General features: G+C 35.7%; 1 protein-coding gene across 2 annotated transcripts; it reads right to left on the bottom strand.

Annotated features, from left to right (window-relative positions):
- Positions 1-743: 743 nt before the first annotated feature.
- GUF1 (GTP binding elongation factor GUF1) lies at positions 744-23,420 on the bottom strand. Of its 2 annotated transcripts, XM_066385831.1 has the most exons (17): positions 23,066-23,420; positions 21,264-21,375; positions 20,963-21,111; positions 20,606-20,686; positions 19,257-19,334; positions 18,408-18,491; positions 15,002-15,066; positions 14,261-14,464; positions 12,386-12,525; positions 10,945-11,068; positions 10,058-10,190; positions 9,132-9,275; positions 7,542-7,675; positions 6,453-6,554; positions 4,735-4,854; positions 2,664-2,700; positions 745-1,787 (listed from the first exon to the last, which is right to left on the bottom strand). In XM_066385831.1, the coding sequence occupies exons 1-17, from the start codon at positions 23,228-23,230 to the stop codon at positions 1,650-1,652; spliced, it is 2,010 nt and encodes a 669-aa protein (XP_066241928.1). In that variant the 5' UTR covers positions 23,231-23,420; the 3' UTR covers positions 745-1,649. The 2 variants fall into 2 exon arrangements, with proteins under 2 accessions (XP_066241929.1, XP_066241928.1); XM_066385832.1 differs by lacking the exon at positions 4,735-4,854 and having other exon boundaries at positions 744-1,787.
- Positions 23,421-25,303: the final 1,883 nt, after the last annotated feature.

The following is a 25,303-nucleotide window of genomic DNA, read 5'->3' as shown; positions in this document are numbered from 1 at the left end:
CTATTAGACATTTATTTAAATGCTTTTCTAGTTTCAAATACAATGCCCCTTTCCAAAATACTGTTGTCACAGAGTCTAATAATTCATGTTTTATTAGCACCAGAGGGACAGTAGAGGTATCTATGCTAATTAAATCATGTTATTTAACCCTTATATACACTTTTAAGTAAATCCCCGCTATCTTAATTTATAATTAAAATTATCATGTAATAACGATGGTATAAAATTCAGATAGTCTTATCCATAAAAGACATTTACCTCATCCAATTCAGTCAAGGCAGAGGACAAAATCAATGGCTAAATTACAGCTGACCCTTGAACAATGTGGGTTTGAGGTGATCTGTCCACTTATAAGCAGTATTTTTCAACTTTTAAGTTCAAACTGGCATTGTTCAAGGGTCAGCTGCCAGCTGGGATCTGCATGTGCAGAAGGCCGATTTAAGTCAAGTATGGATTTCTGACTGCATGTGGTCAGTGCCCATAACCCCTCTGTTCTTCAAGGGTCCAACTGTATTTTATCTTTACAGTAGTTTAGTCTGTTTTAGTTTGTTCACTGAGTAAACATGGCAGTCAGGAGCACATACTTTGAAGACAGCCATTTACTGGCTATGGGACTTCTAGTGACTAAATAAAGCTTAGTCTCAATAATGAAATCTAGACAGTAATTATTAAACTCATTAATTACAGCTGCTAATAAAACCCCTATAAACTGCACAATTGCATTTCAATGATCAGAAATGTTTATTTCTAGATGTATACAGGGTGGGGCAAAAGTAGGTTTATAGTTGGTAGTACATAGAACACAGAGTTTATTCTTGTATTATTGTTACTAGATTATTTTCCATATGAACTGTAAACTATGCCCAACCTGTATATAAACCATCTAGTGTCAAAATAACATTTAAAACAATTTTATCAAAAATTAGAGCACACAGCCCTGACAGCGTGGTTGGTAGAGCATCAACCAGAAGCGCAGAGGTTGTGGTTTGGCCACCGGTCAGGGCACATACAGAACAGATTCATGTTCCTCTTTTTCCCTCTCTCTTTTTCCTCCTTTCTCTCTCTCTCAAATTAATAAAATAAACAACAAAAAATTAGAGCACCTCTACATAGTATGTTATTTGGTTTTAATAACTGACTCATATATATCATCTAAATTTATCTAGCTAACAACAAACTGATACTTATGGTAATTTTGAAAATATTTTATATCATGGGCTTGCAACTAGATAGATTTTTAAGAATGGGGACTTTTGGGTGTCAGAAATAATACCCATGGAAACAAAATAGTTAAGATTCATAGAGGACTTACTATGTGTCACATATTCTTCTGAGTAGTTTAACCAGATTATCACATTTAACAACCTATTGAGGTAAGTAATAATATAATCTGATTTTACTGAAGAGTAAACAGACTAAGGTAAGTAATTTACTTTGCTAGTAAGTGGTGGAACACAAATGTGAAACCAGGCAATGTGGCTTCAGAGTCCAGACTCTTACCTACTATTACCCTTCAAAGAAAAGCCAACAGGTTATTTATCTGAAATTGAGAAGCACATTTTGTAATTTTCATCTGTTGTCAACATATAATAAAAACTAGAGGAAACACTATTTTTAATTCATAAAAATTCCTTATATTTTTGCACCATTTATTTATCAGGTTGTGTCCTCAGAACTTTTATAAAAGCATCTTTTGGGACTTCAACATTGCCAACTTTCCTCAGTTTTTTCTTTCCTTCTGCTTGTCTCTTCAAAAGTTTCATTTTTCGGGTAATATCACCGCCATACTGAAAAATATTTTAAAAATTGGAAGTCCAAATCACTCCACAGAAAAATAATCATACCATTACACAGCAACATCAATACAACCACCTTACAATTGCCCCGAGTCCATGAGGAAGACGTCTGCAGAGACCTCTCACTCTTCCTCTTAGCAGTCCTAAGTTCACTGCCTCCAAGAATGGTAAAAGACTTTATTTTTGGATGAAGATGAAGATCCCCAAGGAAGCTCAGTACTACACTACGCATGTCAAGGAAGAATTCTCGATCTCACTACTGATTCAAGGCTTGAAATTTTGGACCGTACCGCTGCAGTCTGATAGGGAAACCTGCACGGCACGAACGTGCCGGGCCCCGTGCGAAGGGTTTAGAGACAGCCTTCATCACCTGATTCTCATAAATGAGATAAGACAGGCTGTGCGAAGGGTTTAGAGACAGCCTTCATCACCTGATTCTCATAATAAGTGAGATAAGAAAACTTTTTTTTAATAGATGAGACCACAAACTTGGCAAAATAATGTAGGAGAGGTAGATTTCAATCTCATATTCTTCCCACTGCTTAGCTATTGTGTTCAAAATCTTTCCTATAAATTAGATCAACAAAACATGTTCCTCTATTTATAACTATTATAAAATACTTTCTTTGATAGTATTCCATGTAAGGAAATTTTTATAAATAAGATGAAAAATATTTAAGAACATTATCAAAATGAATATGCTATCATAGCCAAGCAGAAAATTTACTGATTTTAAAAGAAAGCTTAGGGATGAAATAAAGGATATTATAAAAACCAACAATGGAAACCATTATATTTATACCCCCTTAATTTTAAACTCATAAAGTAGATCTATTATCACAAAGAAGAATGTAGGTAGGTACTTACACATTTTGCCAAAACATTTTTCCTATAGGCTTTCACACTGTAAAAGAGAAAATTCTGTATAAGTATAGAGCTTCCATTATACTGTTTCAAAGTACTTTAATTTCAAAGTCTCCCCTTTATTAAAGATCTAAGTAATTGTGTCAGACCTATGTAAAACTGCCATCAGAAAATAGGCAGCTCAAAAACTACTGTATTTTATTTTCATGTATTTGGTGGGATAAAATAGGTGAATCTTATGCTATGTATAAGCACCAACATATATTTTTATTAGGAATGAAAAAGATCAAGGCTTGTGGCAGTGGTGATGAGGCCAAATTCAAGCATTATATGACTTGATTATAGAAATTACATAAGATCATTTCTGGCTCAACCTAAAACTACCACCACTTCTCCTCTCCCCACCATTAAAAATGGTTATTGCTTCTTTACTAACTCCACCAAATGTGGGTTAAGAATGACTAGAAATATAAAGAATATATTAGTTTTATAGAACCATCTTAAGGGTAAACTAAATTTAATATGTTCATCTAAGCCAGCAGTTCTCAACTAGCTTTAGGCGACCCGTGTTTTCCGATGGCTTTAGGCGACCCCTGTGTTTTGATCGTTCGACCCCCGCCGGGGTCGCGACCCACAGGTTGAGAACTGCTTATCTAAGCAGTTGTAAATTATTTCTATAATGTTGCTGAAAATTTTGGAGGATAAGAAATTTGAAAATAGCTCCATTTGTATGTATTCTTTATTTTTATATTTTTATTTTATTTTTTGTATTTTTCTGAAGTTAGAAGCAGGGAGGCAGAGAGACAGACTCCGCATGCGCCTGACTGGGATCCACCTGGCATGCCCACCAGGGGGCGTTGCTCTGTTGCAACCAGAGCCATTCTAGTTCCTAAGGCAGAGGCCATGGAGCCATTCTCAGCATGCGGGGCCAACTTTGCTCCAATGAAGCCTTGGCTGTAGGAAGGGAAGAGAGAGATATAGAGAGGAAGGAGAAGGGGAAGGGTGGAGAAGCAGATGGGTGCTTCTCCTGTGTGCCCTGGCCAGGAATCAAACCCGGAACTTCCCCACACCGGGCCGGCGCTCTACCAATGAGCCAACTGGCCAGGGCCCTGTATGTATTCTTTATTGTCTACCTGAACACACTCATGTTTGCAAACTAGTCTAAATTGCACTTGTCAGAATGTTCCTAGGTTATTAACTCCATTCTGCCTAATCTCTGAGCACTCCTAAAACACAAAGTAACTAACTCTAAAGCAAAATAGTTTTAGAAAATTAAATCATTGCAAATATTGGCATAACATTTATTCCAAGACTATATATGAACGATGGTTGTATTTCACCACTACTGATACTTTAAGTTTAGGTTAAACTAGAATTGAGGAGCAATTTCCAAATACTTCTGATTTCCCAGAAGTATTAAGGCCATCAGAGAAAAATAATAGTAAATGCTGCAGGATACTACCTGCACTTTCTGTTCCTCACAGAGCAGCTTACTCAGTGCTCTGATTTATACAGCACGCATCATGAAAAAGACCAGTTTTCCACACAAATTAGCCTCTCTTCCATGTCTCCTGCATTACATGTGAAGTCCTTACTCTAGAAAGCAGAAGCTTAAGATGAGATTAGCATTCCTCTCACCTTTCTGATTTACAACTTGACTAGCTCTGAGAAATTAATTCTTCAAGGAAAAATCATAATTTGGTTTTGTCTTTAGGAAGAATATCTCTAAAACCTTGTTAGTTTCAGTTCATATTAATCTACAAGAAGGGATAAAACCATAAAAACTTGATGGAAATATCTCACTCAGTAAATTCAATAATCATTCAATAAAATGAGTGCTCAAACTCATATATATTCAATCAATAAATGTAAATAATATTACCCAAAAGTGTTACTTACACAAGTAATTGAAAGTAACAGTCAACACTTAAATTAGTGGAATTTAGAGTCAGATGACTGTTTCTACAAGTAGTAAGAAAGTTTAGGCCAATGTTAAGTTAAATTTTTCAATATTTCATTTTCTAACTATATTATTTCTAAAACCAACAGGAAACCAAAAAGAATTTCCACTCACGTTTCTCGGGCAATGATTTTACTTCCAATAGCAGCCTGCACTGCGATCTCAAACAGCTGCCTAGGGAGCGAGTCCCTCAGACGCTCACATATGGCTTTGCCCACAGTCTGTGCTTTGTCTCTAAATCAGAGAAAATTCAAGTATTTACTACTTATGCTAAATAAAAATGTTCAAGTAACTTTCCAGTCCATCTGCATAATCAATGTAAAGGTGATTCTGTAAGGAAGGTCAGATGAAACTTGTTTGTCACAAACATCACTTACTTTCTGAATCATAATGACTTTCTGATTGCAAAATTAGTAGGATTCATTACAGAAATTACAGGAAAACATACATTAGAGCAGTGGTAGTCAACCTGGTCCCTACCACCCACTAGTGGGCGTTCCAGCTTTCATGGTGGGCGGTAGCGGAGCAACCAAAGTATAAATAAAAAGACAGATTTAACATAGTAAGTTGTTTAATAAAGATTTATTCTGGGCCCTGGCTGGTTGGCTCGGTGGTAGAGCGTCAGCCTGGCATGCGGGAGTCCCGGGTTCGATTCCCGGCCAGGGCACACAGGAGAAGTGCCCATCTGCTTCTCCACCCCTCCCCCTCTCCTTCCTCTCTGTCTCTCTCTTCCCCTCCCGCAGCCAAGGCTCCATTGGAGTAAAGTTGCCCCGGGCGCTGAGGATGGCTCTGTGGCCTCTGCCTCAGGCACTAGAATGGCTCTGATTGCGGCAAAGCGACACCCCAGAAGGGCAGAGCATCGCCCCCTGGTGGGCATGCCGGGTGGATCCCGGTCGGGCGCATGCGGGAGTCTGTCTGACTGCCTCCCCATTTCCAACTTCAGAAAAATACAAAAAAAAAAAAAATTATTCTGCCAAATTTAGCGAAAATCCGACATAAAGTACTTGGTAAGTCATTATTATTATATGCTTTAACTTGCTGTAACTCTGCTTTATAAATTTTATAAAGTAAAGTTACTTCCCTACTTTATAAATCACCATTACTGTGGAACCGGTGGGCGGTTAGAAAATTTTACTACTAAGAGAGATACAAAAGTGGGCGGTAGGTATAAAAAGGTTGACTACCCCTGCATTTAGAGAATAAAAACCATTCTTGATGCCCTTTCTCTCACCTATACAAAACCACTGTTAAACATTTTAGAATGTTTATGTTAAGCATTTTTCCTTTAGTTATTTTTCTGCATACATATTTTAATTGTTTCCAGTTCAGATTACAGTGTATTCATTCTACCATTATATGTAATAGGCACTTCTATGTCACTAATAATAATCCACAATACAGTTGTAATGGCTTAAAAGAGATTATGAGTGCTCCATAATTTATTTTAACCACTCCTCTAATTCTTGAACATCTAGGATATTTCATATTTTACTAGTATAAATTATTAATGAAAATCTTTATTCTCAATTCTAAACCTACCATAAAGTTTAAAAAACATTTCCTTTTATTTTCTCTTACCTGGTATGGCAAACTTTCCTCCCCATGACCCTTTTTTTTTTTTTTACTATCATAACTCTATTCTTTTATATATTAACATACTGGAAAGAGAAGCATGGAAAAAGAATGGAAGAAAAACTAGTACAGGGAACTTTAATTAATTACCTTTAAGTTCTCAAAATGTACTTGTCAAATAAAATAAAGCAACCAATAACTAAACAAAAATAGGTCACAAGTAGTTACTTTCACATTCCATTAGTTTCTACTCAACTTACTTGTGTACAACAGTTACTAGCTCCTCTACAATATTTCCGTTCAGTAGAATGTCCATTTTTACAAGTTCTGCAGTCTGGTAGCCTGCATCTTCATAATCAAAACTAACAAGAAAAAATGTCCAAGTAATAGATAAACATTATACTTCACAAAAGATTACATTTTTTTCTTTTCAAAACATATTCTATATTACCATACCTCCCAAAAAGATGTAACTTCCTATCAAAATGTTACATATATACTTCAGATGACTGGAACTAAATGACGCTAGTAAGGAATAAACTTCATCATCTTTTTTACATTTATGAGACCAGAGGCAAAGGCAGGAGAATGTGCTCTAAATGGTGAAGGAAAAGAGGCTAGTGAGCCTATCTAGGAAAATGGATCATGAAGGTAAGTATTACCTTCTCCCCAAAATTCCCTCCCAAAAGCAGGCAGGCTGTAAACAACAACAGATACTAACGGGTCGTGCTCAGACCCTAAGTTGGGTTTCCGTTTAGTTTTCTGTTTTCAGTTAAATAAATGCTATGGCACTGACAAACAGCCATTAATGAAGCAGACACGGATTTCAGAAGTGGCTCTTCAGTGTGAACATTCACAGGGTTTTGAGGATGAAATGATTTGATACATGTAAGCACTTGAGCAGTACCTTGTGTATAGTGTTCAGAAACAGAGCCTAGCCTAGCACATATAAGCACTTACTGTCAGCTATTAATAATATGGTCAAAACTTACAATGCTAATCAAAATACAGGTTTAACTTACAAAATGGCAGTATGATGACAGATAATTTCAATTACACTTACATGTCTTTCCAATTCTGAACAAGAACATATATATTCCTATTACCATAATTTTAAAACAAGCTGCCAATATGTCTGGTTTCTAAGCCATGAAGTTTACAAGATGATATTAATACTCTAAAACTAGATTTTAGCCTAAAATATTTCTTGAATCCATTCTTTCTTCAACAAACATCATTAAGCATTTACTGTCTGAAAGATACCATATTAAATACTATTCAAAATACAAAGAGAAGATATTCTTGCTGGTCAATATTTCAAAAAAAAATTGTTCAAGTATCTGAATTACCTAGCATATCCAGAAGATAGAGATTTCAAAGAATCATAAAAGTCCACCACAATTTCATTCAAAGGTAAGAGATATTTAAGCATAACTCTGTTTTGATCAATAAACACCATAGTCTTCTGAACTGCTCTCCGAGCCTAAAAAGGGTAGAAAAAAATGTGTTTAATGATCATCCATTAAACAATGATTTGAAACAAATATAGACAGATGTCAATTACCAACTTAAATGTTTCCTTACAAATGAAGATAAAGAGGGGACAAATGAAGGAGTATTTCTTTTTTTTTCTTTTTTTTTTTAGCAAAGGAGAGAGAGAAGCATAGACAGGGACAGACAAGAAGGGCAAGAGATGAGAAGCATCAACTTACAGTTGTGACACCTTAGTTATTCATTGATCGCTTTCTCATATGTGCCTTGACTGAGGGGTTCCACTAAGTCAGTGACTCTTTGTTCAAGTAGTGACCTTGGGCTTCAAGCCAGCAACCTTGGGGCTCAAGCTAGTGACTTTTGGGCTCAAGCCAATGACCATGGGGTCATGTCTATGTTCCCATTCTCAAAATGGTGAGCCTGTGCTCAAACCGGATGAGATGGTGCCCAAGCTGACAACCTCAGGGTTCCAAACCTGGCTCTTCATTTGTCCCAGGATGACACTCTATCCACTGTGCCACCACCTGGTCGGGCTTGACTGGAGCACCATGGTCAAGGCACATGTGAGAAAGCAATCAATAAAGAACTAAGGTGGTACCACTTTAATGGCCTAGTAAAGTCCTGCAAAAACTATTCACAATACAGACAGAACCATTTTGTATTTCAATTACAGTATACACCAAATATTTTAATCCTTTATATTTAACAATTTTATCTTTTTAAATTATATAATATTTCATTTAATAATATGTCAACTGTGACTACAGATAAAGTCAAAGTTCTAATTTCTTATTTTAAAAATGAAGAAACTTAGGTCTAGGAAAATTAAGTTACTGACCAAAGTTATAATCTTCTGTAATTTGTGATAACAGAATTAAAATTCAAGTCTACTAGTAATAATAGGAGACATTATATTTTCCAATATAATGTCAGAGTATTTCAAATAGGTATTTTGTGAGGATTATGAGTATATCCAGTTTTTGGAATAAATTATTACAATGTGGTAAGAACCAAAACAAAATGAGAAAAAAACCTTCCAATCAAAGGTTCAAGTATTATTACATTTCAAATTATATTCAATATCAAATACTCAGCGAGGCTAAAAGAAATTATACTTTTATCCACTCAGGATAAATAAGCATCAAATATCTTTCCTTTGGACTAAAATATTTATTTGGTAAATTAACAAAGTTGATCAAATTTTGGCTCTATTTTTGTTATTTGAAATCAAAATAAATTTTAAAAGTATATGTATCTATATCCACATATATAGATCTCTTATATATCTATATCTCTCTATCTCTTATAAGGCATTATAATCATTATATAAATATAGATCTCTATGAAAATTTGTTATAAACTCAGTGGCTCCACAGAAAGAAGTCATGAAAATTGCCTGAGGACTAAAATTTACTTTTGCATTACATTACATTGTATTACATTTATACCTGGCAAAGTGTCATTATTTTTCCAATATATTCATCTGGTGTTATAATTGTGCCCAAAACAACTGGCTCCAAATATTCTGTTACTTTTGATTTATCAGGGAACTGTGCAGGATTGATAATTGTAATTTCCTTTTCTCGGTATTCCTAAAAATAAGAAATATAACCAGCAATGGTTAAAAAAACAAAACAAAAAGAAATTAATTACCATGTTTTAAAATTTACTTTTAATTTAAAGTATATGTTGGAATTTATTTTGTTATTGAATTTGTTGGAATTAATAAAAACAACAGAATCTCTAAAGGTTAGAATATCTTACCATGCTTTAGTTTTAAAAAAACCCACCTGTAATCATTTAATATTAATGAGCAATATATTCTATTGATTTATATTTATTAAACACATTTCACATATCATTGAGGAAGTACGATGTCAGAGAATATTTTAATCTATCCCTTATAAGGCATTATAAACAGTTTTCTAAGTTTTTATTGGAAAATACTTACAGATGCCAAGTTAACATTTTCTTAAACAGGCTGCCACTTAGATGGACAATAGTACTATCTCTATCATTAACTTAAAACCTAAAATTTCCTTCAGCCAGGTAGGAATAAATATTTCATTTTTAAATATGATAAATTACTTATGACCAAAAATAATATTCATCATATTTGCACTGGATTTAGAACAGTATTTTCATTACTAATTTAAACAGACTAATATTTATAATGTGTAGATTTTTATTAAGTGAAATGCTGCATAAATTATATTTCTCACATAGATTCTCCATCATTAATTAAAAGGTAAATTTTTATTGCTATTTAGTTTTAAAACCTCATCAACTAATGGTGTACAGTTTCTCTTGCATTCTGCAGACACGCACACACATACACATAGTTTTTCCCTTGTATCCTGATGCACAACAGTACCTTTATCAATTTTGCTGATGAAAGAACAGCTTTATATGGAACTGTAGGGGTTGTCAAAATAACTGAAGCATTATATTCTTGCTCTAGTCGCTGGTTGAAAACTTCCATATGCAAAAGTCCAAGAAATCCCAATCTGGGGGAGAAAAAGCCAAACTCCAAAATGTTTATGTCCCATGGGCTCTATTTTGCATGATGAATGCATTGTTACTTTGTGGGGATGGGGTGGAATCAAAGTCATTTCAGCAATTCCCATCATAATTCAATGCTAGCATAATTTCATTAAATAAGACTCCAATGGGCCCTGGCCGGTTGGCTCAGTGGTAGAGCGTCGGCCTGGCGTGCAGGGGACCCGGGTTCGATTCCCGGCCAGGGCACATAGGAGAAGCGCCCATTTGCTTCTCCACCCCCCCTCTCCTTCCTCTCTGTCTCTCTCTTCCCCTCCCGCAGCCGAGGCTCCATTGGAGCAAAGATGGCCCAGGCGCTGGGGATGGCTCCTTGGCCTCTGCCCCCGGCGCTAGAGTGGCTCTGGTCGCGGCAGAGCGACGCCCCAAAGGGGCAGAGCATCGCCCCCTGGTGGGCAGAGCTTCGCCCCTGGTGGGTGTGCCGGGCGGATCCCGGTCAGGTGCATGCGGGAGTCTGTCTGACTGTCTCTCCCCGTTTCCAGCTTCAGGAAAAAAAAAAAAAAAGACTCCAACCAATGCTCCACTGGGATTCTATTTAAAATTGCTATAAAACTTACCTATAGAATATTAACTATAGAATAGGCAGATATTGTTTTCTTTTTCACTTTACACTAATATGAACTTATCTTCAGAAATGTTCAGGAGCAATAAACCATTTAAAATTTTTCAATAAACATGAAACCCCCCAGAGTAATTAAATCTTACCTCCAGCCAGCACCTAGTGCAAGGCTACTATCCCGATGAACTGTCACACTGGAATCGTTTAATGTCAGTTTTTCTATAGCACTCTTCAGGTTATTATATTCAGACTGATCTACAGGGTACATTCCTGAGGACATGATAATTTCTAATTAGCACAGGTGAAAAGCTGCCCAGGGAACTACATACACAATGCTTCCAAGATAAAAATTAATCATTTAACTTTTTAAAATTTATTTTAGATTTTATTTATTCCTTTTTAGAGAGAAAAGAGAGCGTGAGAGAGAAGGAGAGAAGCAGGAAGCATCAACTCATAGTAATTGCTTCCTGTATGCACCTTGCCCAGTCAGGCCAGGGCTTTGAAGCCGCTGCCTCAGTGTTCCAGCTTGACACTTTATCCACTGCACTATCACAGGTCAGGCCTCATTCAGCTTGTAAATAATTTTCTTATATTTCATTCACCAAAATACTAGTTTGTTAAAAAAACAAACTATGAATATTAAGTTATACTCACTTTAAAGTATGTTGCAATTTCATAGCCTTAATGAATTTATAACTGGATTCATACTAAAAGTGATGTTTTTATCATTTTGCAAAAATATAAGGAAAACAGAAAAGAACCATGAAAATTAGGCCTAGGAAAATACACTATTTCAAGAAACAAATGTGGAAGACATTGGAGAACCACAAATGAGACTCCATTAACAGATGAAAAACAGGAATATAAATGAAAATTACACTGAATTCTTAATTCTCTACAGCAGTTTATTCATTAAATTCAAAGATAAATTTTGCTTTTTTCAATTCACTGAAAAAAACTACAAAGTTCCTGTTTCCTCAAATTCTCATTCTGATATCTCAAGTCCTCCCAAATCCAAGAGACCGACTTTGCCTAAGCCTGCATATAAACAAAGTTCATAATTCCAATGAGAGCGACTTACGGGAGGAAAGCAGGGCTGAACGGACACCAGGCACAGAGTACCTGATGACCTTCAATCTGGCCTTCCTTTTTCAAATGTCTGTCATTCCACAAGTAGTAAAAGGTAGGGAAGTTAGACTCTGTGAGGTGACACTATTCTCTGCCATGCCTACACTTGTACAACGTCAGAGAAAGGCCAGCTGAAGGGAAGGTACTCAGTAATAAATATTTAAAATATTGAAATATTAAATATATTGAACTACTCCCTAAGGGAACAAGCAGGAAATTCATATTACTATGCTCTTCCATAAGTCAGAGACTTGTTTCTTAAGAAGTCCTAAAAAAGTTTTGGAAATTATCTCCCACATAAAGTTTTACTATATGAAATCAGCTAATATGCAAAGAGTATATACACACATACATACAAGTATTGTGGAATTAGCTATTTAAAATAAGTATTTCTAGCAATTTCTATCTCAAGTGACAGAATAAATTGACCCTCATCCTTTGAATTTGTGAGCTCCTCACCTGCAAATACCATTGGTTTCGCTGATTTAAACCCAGGCAAGGGCTCCACTGGTTGTTTATGTAAATATAATGTATCTCCTATTTGTGCTTCAGTGACATCTTTCATCCCAGCAATCAGATAGCCCACCTGTCCTGCATATCTAAATGAAATTATTATATGGAAATATTTACTGCTTTAATGTTTCCAGTACATACTCCCAATAAGCTCTACCTTCTCAGGAAATGCTCACTTTCCAAACAAAACCTCATGAAATTGCAACTAAATGCTATCAATACATATAAACTCTCAACTTTAAGGATGATTAGCGAAAGAACATGCTGTCTTACAGCCCATTACCAACAATGAGCGTAAGGCCTTTTTCATGACTCTGCCTATCTTTGCACATACTAAGCACCAGCTAAATAGAATATAAACATAGTGAAACTGATTAGTACAGAAACATAAAACACTTCTTATAGTGTAAAAACACTATTAGTGAAGTGTTACAATTTAAAGTACAAATGTACTTTAAAAAGAAAGAATACAAGCAGAAATAAATAAACTCTCAACAAATCTTACATCTATTTGATGTTCCTCTTGCAGAAAAAGAGCAAATCCCAAGATTTCGGAGTTTTAGTTTAATTCCTTTTATAAAAAAAAAAAAGCAAATTTCCTCTATGATAACAACTAATTTACATTTAGGATGAAGTATAAAAATCTTAATTGAAGATGCAGTATGGGTCAGTATATAATATGCATGGCAGAATACAGAGAGACTTTAGAAATACTTGAGTAAAATTAAGATAAACTGTGTTTATGATTCTCAATTAAATGAAAAATGTGATAAGCAAGATACTCTTGAGACATATACCAGTAAACTGTCAAGTGTGACTTACATAGTCACCTGGTTTTAAACCTTCATTTCTACAGATAAGGCCATAAAAACTTCAACTATGTATCCAAGGTACTTTATCTTATCACTACCTGGAGTAATGACAGAGTAGGCACTCAATTAAATATTTAGAAGTGAACTCAGAACAGTTTTTACAGTGCACACTAACTTGCTAATCCCACATGCAGTAATTATAGTTAATCAAGTTTCTACCATAAAGTCCATACTAAAGAAAAGAATTCTGATATTTTCTCTACATATTTTATGTTGAAAATCTAATTATAAAAAAATGAACTGTCTAAATGATACACTATATCAAGGGTCGGGAACCTATGGCTTGCGAGCCAGATGTGGCTCTTTTGATGGTTGCATCTGGCTCGCAGACAAATCTTTAATAATAAAAAAATAATAATGTTAATAATAATGTTAAAAATATAAAACATTCTCATGTATTACAATCCATTCATTTCCTACCGCTCATGTTCATGATTGTGGGTGGCTGGAGCCAATCACAGCTGTCCTCTGGGACAACACCAAATTTTTATTGGATAATGCGTAACGTACACAGGTCGTTGTATGGCTCTCACGGAATTACATTTTAAAATATGTGGCATTCATGGCTCTTTCAGCCAAAAAGGTTCTCAACCCCTGCACTATATGAATATGGATACCGGTGAAGGAACCATCTCACTGTCTCATGCAATACATCAATATAGAATACTATCTACACAGTATCACAAAATTAGCTATGACAAGTCAAAGGAATAAAAATGTATCAAATAAAAATGTATCAAATACATCTTTAAAGATGTATCAAATTTCTACTATCCTTCACATGAGATTCCTTTCAAAAGCTCACTCACTAGATACCTGCATTATATAATCAGGTTTTATTTTTTTTTCTAAGTCTCCAAATTGGAATCATTCTAAGTATACCAAATTGAGAAAGGATGAGATAGTAATACACACAAGTGTATTTTAATTACTAATGTGATTTACTTACAGTTTATGAGTTGGCTGCTCATTGGGATTCAGAATTCCTACTTCATTAACTTCATAGGTCTTCTGAGTATGCGCTGATACAATTTTATCTCCTTTAGAAACCGCTCCATCAAACAATGCTACCTTGGCTATCACACCCCTATACTGGTCAAAGGTGGAGTCAAATACCAACGCTCTCAGAGGATTTTTGCGCTGTACTTTAGGGCTTAAAAATAAGTAAAAAGAAAATAAAGTAAGTAAAAAATATACATACACATAGTAAATTAAAATCTTCCTAATAAAATGCCTATTTATAACTCAAATACTATGCTTAATTTACTCTAGTACTTGAACAAGGTCCGCAAATGGCTGACAAAATAAAAAGATCTTTCTATAAAATAATGTCTATTTTCATAAATGTTTTCATTCAATCTCAATTTTTAAATAAATGACTGTTTTAAAATTACTTTTAAAACTGAAGGAATATATTTGTTAAGTATTATAGAAAAGAATAATAATTGTAGTAATTTTCAATGTATTCAAGTCTCCTTAATACACTGATTGTTAAGAAGAGATCCTATCATCCTTTTTTTCCTCTCATTTTTCTGTACTGTATGTCTTTTATATATTACTAAAAATAAATTTAAAAATTTATTTTCTTTGTCCACAGAGTAAATTTCCCATATCTACTAAGCTAAAGTAACAGATCGAATTGATGGTCTTTAAAAAGAAACAAACAGTATAAAATTAGCAAAAGACTCACGGGGGTATTCTTTCGATGACTGCCTGAAGGACACTTTCAACATTTGTTCCCAGTTTAGCAGAAATCTAAAAATAAATGTAAAAAAATTTTTTTAACTTAAAACTCTACCTTTCTTCTATCTTGTTGATGGAACTTTATAATTTAGAAAAAAGAAAGAATTCCAATAGTTATCAGTTTATATCAATTTGTGAGGAAGTACAAAGCATATAGTAACAAATGTCCTTCCAGTACAGTTAAGTAATTCTATGGCTCTTAGATTAAATTATAAGAACATTCTGATCATGGTGTTGAAAAAGAAGTAGAGTAAGAGTTCAAAAATTCTAGGTAACAGTCATGACCCGACATGGAATGTATGACTTTGACCTATACTTCTTTGAGCTTCAAGTTCTTCATCTGATAAAGTGATTATTCATATCTTGCCTACATCTCAAGGTTGTTGTATAAATTAAACAATATATGTGGATGGCATACAGGTTATTTATAAGGAATATTATTACTATTGTTATCCCACTGAAAAAGCCAAAAGAATCAAAAAACATGTGTATGACTGACCTTTGCCATCACGAGTAATTGGACTGTTTCTGAAATCTAAAAGCCATTCCATAAAGACCACCTCCTACCCTTCACACTCATTCTTGATCAGTTTCTCAACTCAGCAATAACGACAGCTGGGGCGACATCTGTGCACTGTAGGATACTTTAAGGCATCCGTGGAATCTCACCTATCCACAAGATGGCACTAGCACCCCCCACACACACACTGTAACAACAAAAAATTCCTCCAGACATTGCCAAACATTTCCTGGGGATTCAGGAGGTGGGGTAATAGGGGTACAAAACTAACTCCAAATGAGAACCACTACTCTAGATGCTAGTACATTGTCTGAACAATCCACTAAGATCACAGCCTCTAATCCACTGAATGGGCACTTATCTATTAGTCCTCTGCCCCTCCTTTCCCAGATGAGACTCCAAGGTCCACTATTTACAATCACTGTTCACCACTTTCTATTCTCTATCATAAGCAGATGGTAAAACCTCAACTGTGACTGCATCCAACTACATGTCTTTCCTATGCTTATAACAAGAACAGCGTAACATTACTGGAGAAAAATCAGGGAACGGGTCTGCCCAGTGTCTTGTGAATTCATGACCACAGATCTCCAAATGCAGTTAACAATTCCTAGCAGTCCCAGGATGCAATTCCCTAGTACATTCACACTACCACTCAGTAAGATAAATCACATCACCTTATTTCAATCTATACATTTTCCCCTTTCTCTGTTGGCAACTTTGCCTCTCAACTCATTTTAGGAAACAGACATCAAAAGCTTCCTTATCCAAATATACAAATCCATCCATCTGCATACTCTTTGCCTTCTCTCTTAATATAATCTGAGGATTATTGCCCTTTTCTAAAAACTCAATCCTTCTACGCTCCTCTTCTGAATCAAGCTCTCTAATCCTTCTCAAATTCTTACTCATAACACCTTAAAAACGGACAATAATGTAGTCTGACTCCTAGGACTTCTCCATCTATACTTTCACTAGGAAAACTATATCCATTTCCATGACCTCACTAGCACATATATGCTAATGCTCCTAAATATCCATTCCTGACCCAGCCCTCCCCATGACTGCCTGAATTTTAGATTTATGCTATATCTCTACTTGGATGTATAACAGACATTTCAAACCTACTATGTCCAAAACAAAGCTTTTTACTTTCCCTTGTAACTGTTTCTCCCCAGGTCTTCTCCATTTAGTAACAGTATTTGATTAGTTGCTCAAAACCAAAGCCCCCTGATTCTTCCCTTTATTTTACTTTCCGACATGTAACCTATGAGCAAATCTATTACAACTACAAAATACACATCCAACTTGCCCACTGCTCCAAGATCAACATCAAACACTTAGCCTCCACCAGTCTGCCCTAGGATATTACTACAAGCTGATTTCCCCATCTCTTCCTACTCTTTTCCAAGCCATTCTCTCTAAGGCAACCTGAATGCTCAGTTTATTTTCTCTGTTGCTTTAAAATCCTTTCACTATCTTAGAATAATTCTCAATTTTGTAGCACAGCAAGAGTCCCAGCATGACTTGATTCCTGCCGACCCCTACAAAGCCATCTCATCCCATGTGTCTCCTTTTTGTTCCTTAAACATGTCAATCCTTGCCAAACATGCCAAGCCTTTACAGCTGCTCTTTCCTCTTCCTAGAGTGCAATCTCTCAGCTCTTCATTTCTTCAGGTGTAGTTCACCGGAGAGGCCTTCCCTAAGTTACTCTGCATCACATCTCTCTGAGCAAAAAACATTTTCCATCATTAACTATGGCATTCCACCAGAAACAATACAATCTGTTGAGTGAATTTCCTTGACAACAGTTGTCTCATTCAATAATTAAGATGCTTACTTCTTTTTTACTGCCTCCCAAGTAAAATATAAACACAATTAGATGGAATCTTGTCTGTCCTGTTTACTACTGTGCCCCTAGCTTGGAACATACCAAATAAGCATCTGAATGAATTTTGTAAACATGTACTAAAATAAAAATAGCTAATTAGACTTTAATATAACACAATCCAAGTTATGAAACCACAGATTTCCAAGACTGTCAAGTAACAGGCCCCATTTCATAATAAAAATCATCGAATTCTGTGTGTGTAGCTAAGAAAATAAAAATGACTGCTTTTTCAGTCCTTACCAAGCTGTATGTAATCACCCATTGTGTTAAGGTTAAACAAACAAGTAACACTCATCACATGAAATCTGCTTTTGCAAAAATCAAACAGGATTGAAAGTGGAAGCTAAACACTCTCTCGCTTCACTGACACACTTACTACACAAGCACATAGCACAGCAGACTGGATGTGGCTATTTAACACCCACACCAGCATTAGAAAGGTCCATTTAAAAATTCAAATTTAATTAACTTTCACATAAATAAAATCTATTTTTTCCTAAGATTATTATCCTAGCTCGCTCTTATATTAAAAAAAAAGTTATTTGTCAATTCCAAAAATACATACACATCTTAAAATGAATTTAAACCTGCTCTTCAAAGAAAATGTTTCTATAGAGGTAAAATGGCATATAAAAAATAATACTGTGGTGCATTGTGGAAGACCTACATTTCAGGCCTGGCATGTTAGCTAACTATAGAGTTTCAATTTTAAGAAAGTGATAAAATCTTTGACCCATTTCTTTCAACTATCACCAGAGTAATTCGTATCTGAACTAAGCATGTAATAAGAATTTTTTGTGAAGGTCAAATGAAATATTAGTAAAAAGAACTTTGTAAAACTATAAAAACATTATATAATGATGGGCTATCCGATACTGTGAAATTTCACTTAGGCCAATTATCTGAGATCTGCAAACCAAGTCTGGCAAAAAGGTATTTTACCTTAATACATTCATCATTTGGAATATCAAACACCTTTTCGATTTGTTTTTCAACCCTTTCAGGATCAGCATTCTTCAGATCTATCTTTAAAGAAAAAGAATTTATTATACCTTAGTTTAATAAAAATAAAGTGTATTACATATTAAATGATAGTATTTGGAAATAGTTAAAAGTATTACTGACACTCTAAGAGGGCAGACAGCAGCTTGCAAAAATTTTAGGTTATCAGTGATTCAAGGCAACAGAAGAGTTCAATAACAATTTATCAGTTAACACCATATGAACTGATTTTACAAGTTAAGTTAGATATAACTTACAACAACAAACTGTCTTACCTATGGGTCAACTTTGCTGCTTTTAAACTTAACTCCAATATCAAAAAGTACACTGAATGCAATGCAGATGTTTAAAACCTTTTTAAAATAGTATTTTAAATAAAATTCTAAATTTATTAATTTTAAAAATAAAGTTAAGGTTTATTCAAAGTGCTCAGTTTAGCACTTAACTGTTGTATTTCACGTACTATATTTTCTTACTAGATGACAAACTCCTTTTCTCTTGTAAACGACACATTTTAGCTGCCCTGCAAGCATACCTTTCCTATAGAAACAGCCTCTGTCACTCCATGTAATTTATGGAAACAATCTTCCAACTCCATGGGAGGCTACAGGAGTCTGAGTTACAATTCTACCACATGCAATTCAAAGAAATAAGTCCCACCAATATAGTTAATAAACCGTTGAAGAATCCCTCATATAAAAAATAATAATAATACACTTGGTATTCAAACACTAAATTTACTTTGAGAAAGTAAAGTAATAAATAGCATTGTTGTCTCATTGTAATTACCTTGTTTATAACTGGAATTACCGACAACTGTGCTTCAAAGGCAAGAAAGAAGTTTGCTACAGTTTGAGCTTGAATACCCTGGAAATAGCAAGACACAGGACAGAGATACTCATTCTACCATGGGTCACAACACTTAGAATTCAAGTCTATCCCACACATGTTCATCACGAGCTGAGGTATAAGACAAACTACGGTATCTGTACTTCCTTGCACCGGGATTATTCTCTATGAAATACCTTTCACTTCAGGAAGCATTTGCTGGAACTGTGTTAGGCATTAGAGACACAAAGATGAAACACTGACCCTCAAGGTCATCACCTACTGTATGATACAGTCATGTGATAACGTTTAGAAAGCCCAATACTATGTATATAAGATAGAGATTCACTTTTCCTGACAGAATCATGGAAGGTTTAACACAACAAACATATCTTTGGATTTTTAATGAAGTTTGTAAGAAACTGAATATATCAAAAGCTTAAATAGCATATCACAGATCTTAAATGGTCAACTACTGAGTATGTTATTTGTTGTTTTGTTTTGTTTTTCGCCAGAGAAAGAAATAGGGAGATAAGAAGTATCAACTGGTAGTTGTGGCACTTTAGTTGCTCACTGATTGCTTCCAACACATGCTTTGACAGGGCGGGGACAAGGAGGGGCTCAAGCCAAGCCAATGACCCCTTGCTCAAGCCACTTGAGCAGTGACACCTTGGGCTCAAGGGATCTCTGGGCTGAAGCCAGCAACCATGAGGTCATTTCAACAATCCTAAGCTCAAACTGAATGAGCCCGCGCTCAAGCTGGCAACCTCAAGGTTTCAAACCTGGGACTTCAGCATCCCAAGTAGATGTTCTATCCACTGTGCCACCACTGATCAGGCTGAATATGTTTTTATCGTATGCTTATAACACAAAAAAGTTGGTAATGTTACTGGCACGTTTCTTGAAACCTAACACTTCCCATACTATTACCTTAAAATCACCCAAAATGACCTCAAAAATATTTGTCAAGTTCTGTTAAAAAGTGATATGGAAAACTCAAATTAAGAACTGTTAAAAATAGAGGATTTTGTGATAGGATATATGTATGACATATTTCAACAAAACATACAATTAAACAATTCCTCTGATCAGCTTAAAATTTCTAAAAGATGAACCAGTCAATTTCACAAAAATGCTTTAGTGTAATAAAACTTCAAATTGATGGCCCAAAGCTTATGATTTTAGTTAAATAATACAATAAATCTTATTTTTTTCCAACACAAAAATTCTGTTTCCAAAACACATTTTAAGAAGAACATTTTGAAACAACCAAATAGTATGTCACATCATATAAAATGGAAAGTACCCACCTCATTTGCGTCAACCACAAGTAAAACACCCTGGCAAGCGGACAATGACCTGGATACTTCATAACTAAAATCAACATGGCCCTGAGAAACAAAAAACATTGACACCTCTAAATGTTAGCTATAATTTTTTTAGGGAGTGGCATTATGGCAAATCTATTCAATACACTTGGTAGAAAGTTAATAGTTTTCTTCTGTTTAGCCCATGCTCGTAAAATAATTTACTAACCTAAGGACAATGACAAAACAAAAAGCAAAGTTAGTGTTTAATGTTCACTTCAAAAACCAAACAAGGATTTACGTGCACTATTAGTACAAGGCTGACTTTAACAATGCAGATAAAATTAATATTAAACTTACCGGTGTATCAATGAGATTTAAAAGGTACTGCTTTCCCACACAGTTATAGAAGAGAGACGCTGTCTGTGCTTTAACAGTGATTCCTCTTTCCCGTTCCACTTGCAATTTATCAAGAACTTGCTTATTATTCTTTGTTTTATCAATTGTCCCTAATCAGAAACACATAATATTTATATGGGCTTTTTTAAAAAAAATAATACTGCATATAGTTTAAATTTAAAACCAAATTTAAAAAGCGTAGTACAAGTGATTATGAATTACTCATTGCCTTCAATCAAGTGTGTAATTAAAATGAAAATACCTGTTAACTCCAGGAGTCTATCAGCTAAAGTACTTTTGCCATGATCCACATGTGCAATGATACTGAAATTTCTAATATTCTCAACAGGGAATTGAGACATGTCAACTTTTTCCTGGAAAGGAGAGATAAATGTTACATTTACCAGTATAAATTTCACACAATATGAAACAAATATTCTAATTCAAAATATATCCTTCTTTAAAAATTTTCATTTATAGAATCTATATTGTTTATATTATTTCTCTGACAATAAAACCACATATGGCTAAATTCAAAAGCAATGAATTATAATGACTCATTAAATGTTAGTTTCACTGTCAAAGGTGACTACACAGCTAAATACAACTTCTTTATGTTGCCACTACTTAAGAGGGTCAATGAGGAACCGAATTTATCAAGAGAACAGATACCTAGAACTCATGAACTACCTGAGAGCACAGAATCTAACAAAACCTCTTAAGGCAAAACAAAACAAAACAAAACAAAAACAGCTACAGATAAGCTGAAAGAAAAAAAGAAAAAAAAGGAAAACCTTTACCCGCATCACATATTTAATTACCAAGTTAGGTCTATTTAAAAATTTGTCCTCCTAAGAGTCTTCAAAAGTTTAACTTAGATACAGTTTTGTTACTCAGCAATTTCTCTGAGAAGGGAAAAAGATCACAGGAGCAAAAAAAGCTCTTATTAACTTAAAATTCAAAAATATTTTAATATGTAACTCCTGACTTTTAGTTGCACACATCTTTAATTTTTACTGGAACTCATTATAAACTGCTAAAAAATTGGTGTTCAAGTAATATATATCAGTTTTTTGGTACTCAAAAAAACAATCCCATGAAATGATAATGAAATACAACATTCTCATGAGCATTAAGTTTCATTTTTTTATAAATGCTGCAATATAAGGCAGACAGTAACTGTGCAACTACATCTGAAAGAAATGGTGCAAAACAGCTAAAACTGATCTGTTTGGCCTGTAAGATTTTTCCTCCAGTATTCAAAAGATATATAAAGACATAACTTTGAATTACAATATAAACTCATTTTAAATTCCACATTCATTTTAGAAATGGGCAAAACTGCTTACAGTAACTTTATGTGATCTTATTTTTTTAGTTACTTGCAATCAATTACTTCACTTTTCTGTCTAAATTATCTCTCTTCATAGTTATCAGATAGTGTAGTTGCAGAACCCCCACCTTCTCCAACCACAAGAACAGTCAGAATTACACAAGTCTGCTTTGGCTGTATATATAAATACTGTATATAAAATACAGTAATACAACAGAAGTTTAGCCATACCCAGCGCTTCTTATATTCTAGGTATTGGACCAAGAACTCTATGCCTCCCATCGTGCAATCCTCATAATAAACAGGAATTCTATGTTTTATAGTATCTCATCTAATACATGAAGAAACATTCACAGAAAGGTCAAACAGCTTGCCCAGGTCATATGGCTAATTCCAAAAAAATGTACTGATATGATACTAGCAGCTTCCTCAGTAGGATTTTTAGGAGTATTCATGTAATCCATGCAAAGCACTTAGCTCAGTGACGCGCGTCAAGTTTAATGAATGTGTTACTGACTTCACAAATGAGTCAACACCTGCAGAGACTTGTCCAAGGTGACACTGGAGAGCGGTGGGGCCTTCCGGAACCTCATGACACGCGCGCTCTCCGCCCCGCCCCTTTACAGAATCGCGCCCTGGTAGTCCTAGGGAGCCCTTCTCATCTCCAAATTTGCAAGCAGCAGCCTCCCAATTTTTAATACCTGCCTAATAAGAAACTAAGGAGCGGTCACCTTGAGCTCTGCAGAGCTGTAGAGCCTGTCCAGAGCCCAGGAGTCGCCAGCAGCCCCGCGGGTCCGCACGCGGAGAGGCCAGGGCAGCCTCCAACCCGTAGCCCGCGGGACCCACGCGGCGAGCGCGCGGCCGCGCCACCAGCCCCGTCCCGCAAAAGTCCACATTCCCCCGGATGACGGATGTGTCAGGGGAGGACCCCGGGACGCGACGGCGCCATCCCCCGCCGCTCGGTATTCTCCAAAACGCCGCGGCTGAGGGCCGGCGAAAAGAATTCAGACTTTCTGAAACGGACGGGGGCGAGATGCTGCGGGGAGCGCAGCCCACGAGCGGACCCACCGGAACGCCGTAGAAAAAGCTCCGCACGCCTACGTCCGTACGTCGAACTACGTCATGACGTTAGCGTGCTTCCGCGCAAGGGTGTAGACAGTCACGTGAAGGGGAAGTACAGTTTTAATTATGTTCTGCGTGAGGTTGGGATATACCTTGGTATCCTGAGGGATTCTAAATACATTGTCCATGTTGTCAGTGATTATTGCTAGTGTTTTAATGCATCTAGCGGTAAAATGATCGCAGTGTACCTAGGAAGGTTTTGACCAGAAGTGAAGGTGGGGAAAAGTAACACTCTGAATGTCCTATTGACTCGATCATCATCAAGTTTCAAATTCAACAAATGTTTCCCTTGCAGAGGGCAGAGCTCTGGCCAAGTAAGGTGAAGGATAATGATAAGGAAATGAGATCTGTATACCAATTCTATTGTCTGTCTCCCCCAACTCCCTTGGGATTTTCTGAAGTAGCTCGAGTTTGGTGCAGAGGACAGAGAGCAATAACTGTGTTCAGTTTATTATTGCATTGTGTCTAGTTCATTCTTAGAACTGCTAAAAATTAATAACAGTACCGTGCTTGATAACGCCAGTAATTGCTACTGTCACTGTGGTTAGAAAATCAACTTAAAAGCTACCTTAAAATGCAATCAACACAATAAGAAAAAAGACTAAACGTGATCTGCTTTGCATAGAGTTGTCCCTTTTTAAAATAAAAAACACCAACATTGTGCTGAAAACATAAAGGGTATGAGGTACCTTTAGTTCTGTCATATCTAGAACATGGTCTATCACATCCGATCCTCTCTTGGAGTACTCGGTTTTCAGACCTTCTATTACTAGACAATCCACTACCTTCTAAAACAGACGTTGAATCTTGGGTGTCTCTGAAAATTAGGAGCTTCTTTATTTCTTGGCATAAGTAATTATTTATAGAAAGAGATCTTGATTGATTCCACTTTGCTCACTATTTGACCATCTGTCTAATGAAGCTGCGGTTGTTGTGATTTATGTTCTTCCATATTCAAAATCCCCATTTTAGCCTCCAAGAAATCAGATAATATGCTTGGTGCTGATGGCCTTGCATTTCCCATTTCCTCTTTATTTTCAGATCTTAATTACTCCCTGCCTTTTTCTTTACCTCTCAGAGGTGGGTTCATAAGAGTTTTCTGTTTATGTGGTAAGAAGTACATTTAGTGCTGCTTCTAAGTTGTTGCCATTATCTTTAAGAGCTTGGCGTCATGCTTCCTTCTAAAGCCTATTTCTGTTCTGTACTTCATGGCCTTCTCATCAACCAGTTCTCTGTAGACACTTTAATGTTTCCCCTCTAATCAGTTGATATTTCTTTCTGTAAAACTTCCCTATTACAGTTACCAGCTCTACTTCTTCAATATACATTTTCACTGGGTGCCTCTTGTCCCTGACCCTGCCAATGGCAGCACAGGGGTCAGGAGACAGATCCCAGTATGCCAGAACCATATTAGCAGCATCCTTCATCCCAGTCTCATTAAGCTCCAATTTCCCTTCACCATGTTTTCTTTTACGCATTCTCCTTTCCATTGGGATTGACTTTCTCTAAATATATGTCAGAACATAGGAGCAGGTGGCAGGAATATTTCATTGATACTTACAAAAGCAGCATCCTGACAGTAGAGAGATAGCTGCTCTTTTTCTATTTAATGTAAAACTTACTTCTCCAAAGATCTTGAACCTTACTATTTCTTTTCATATAAGTGGTCTATTCTTCTACATGAATAAAAAATGTGATGGTCAGAAATAATTTTCTCACTATAGACGCACCCATTTTGTCACAGAAACTTGCCCAGATTCTAGAAGCAGGTTAATCCCAAGGATTAGTTTTTCACATTTTGCAGTATGTATCTTTTTATAAACCCCCACCAGTCTTTTTCTAGGGAT

The sequence above is a fragment of the Saccopteryx leptura genome, chromosome 5, assembly GCF_036850995.1.
Source record: "Saccopteryx leptura isolate mSacLep1 chromosome 5, mSacLep1_pri_phased_curated, whole genome shotgun sequence".
NCBI lineage: Eukaryota > Metazoa > Chordata > Mammalia > Chiroptera > Emballonuridae > Saccopteryx > Saccopteryx leptura.
Note: the sequence above shows the minus strand (reverse complement) of the source record. Positions and strands in the feature narration are given on the sequence as shown.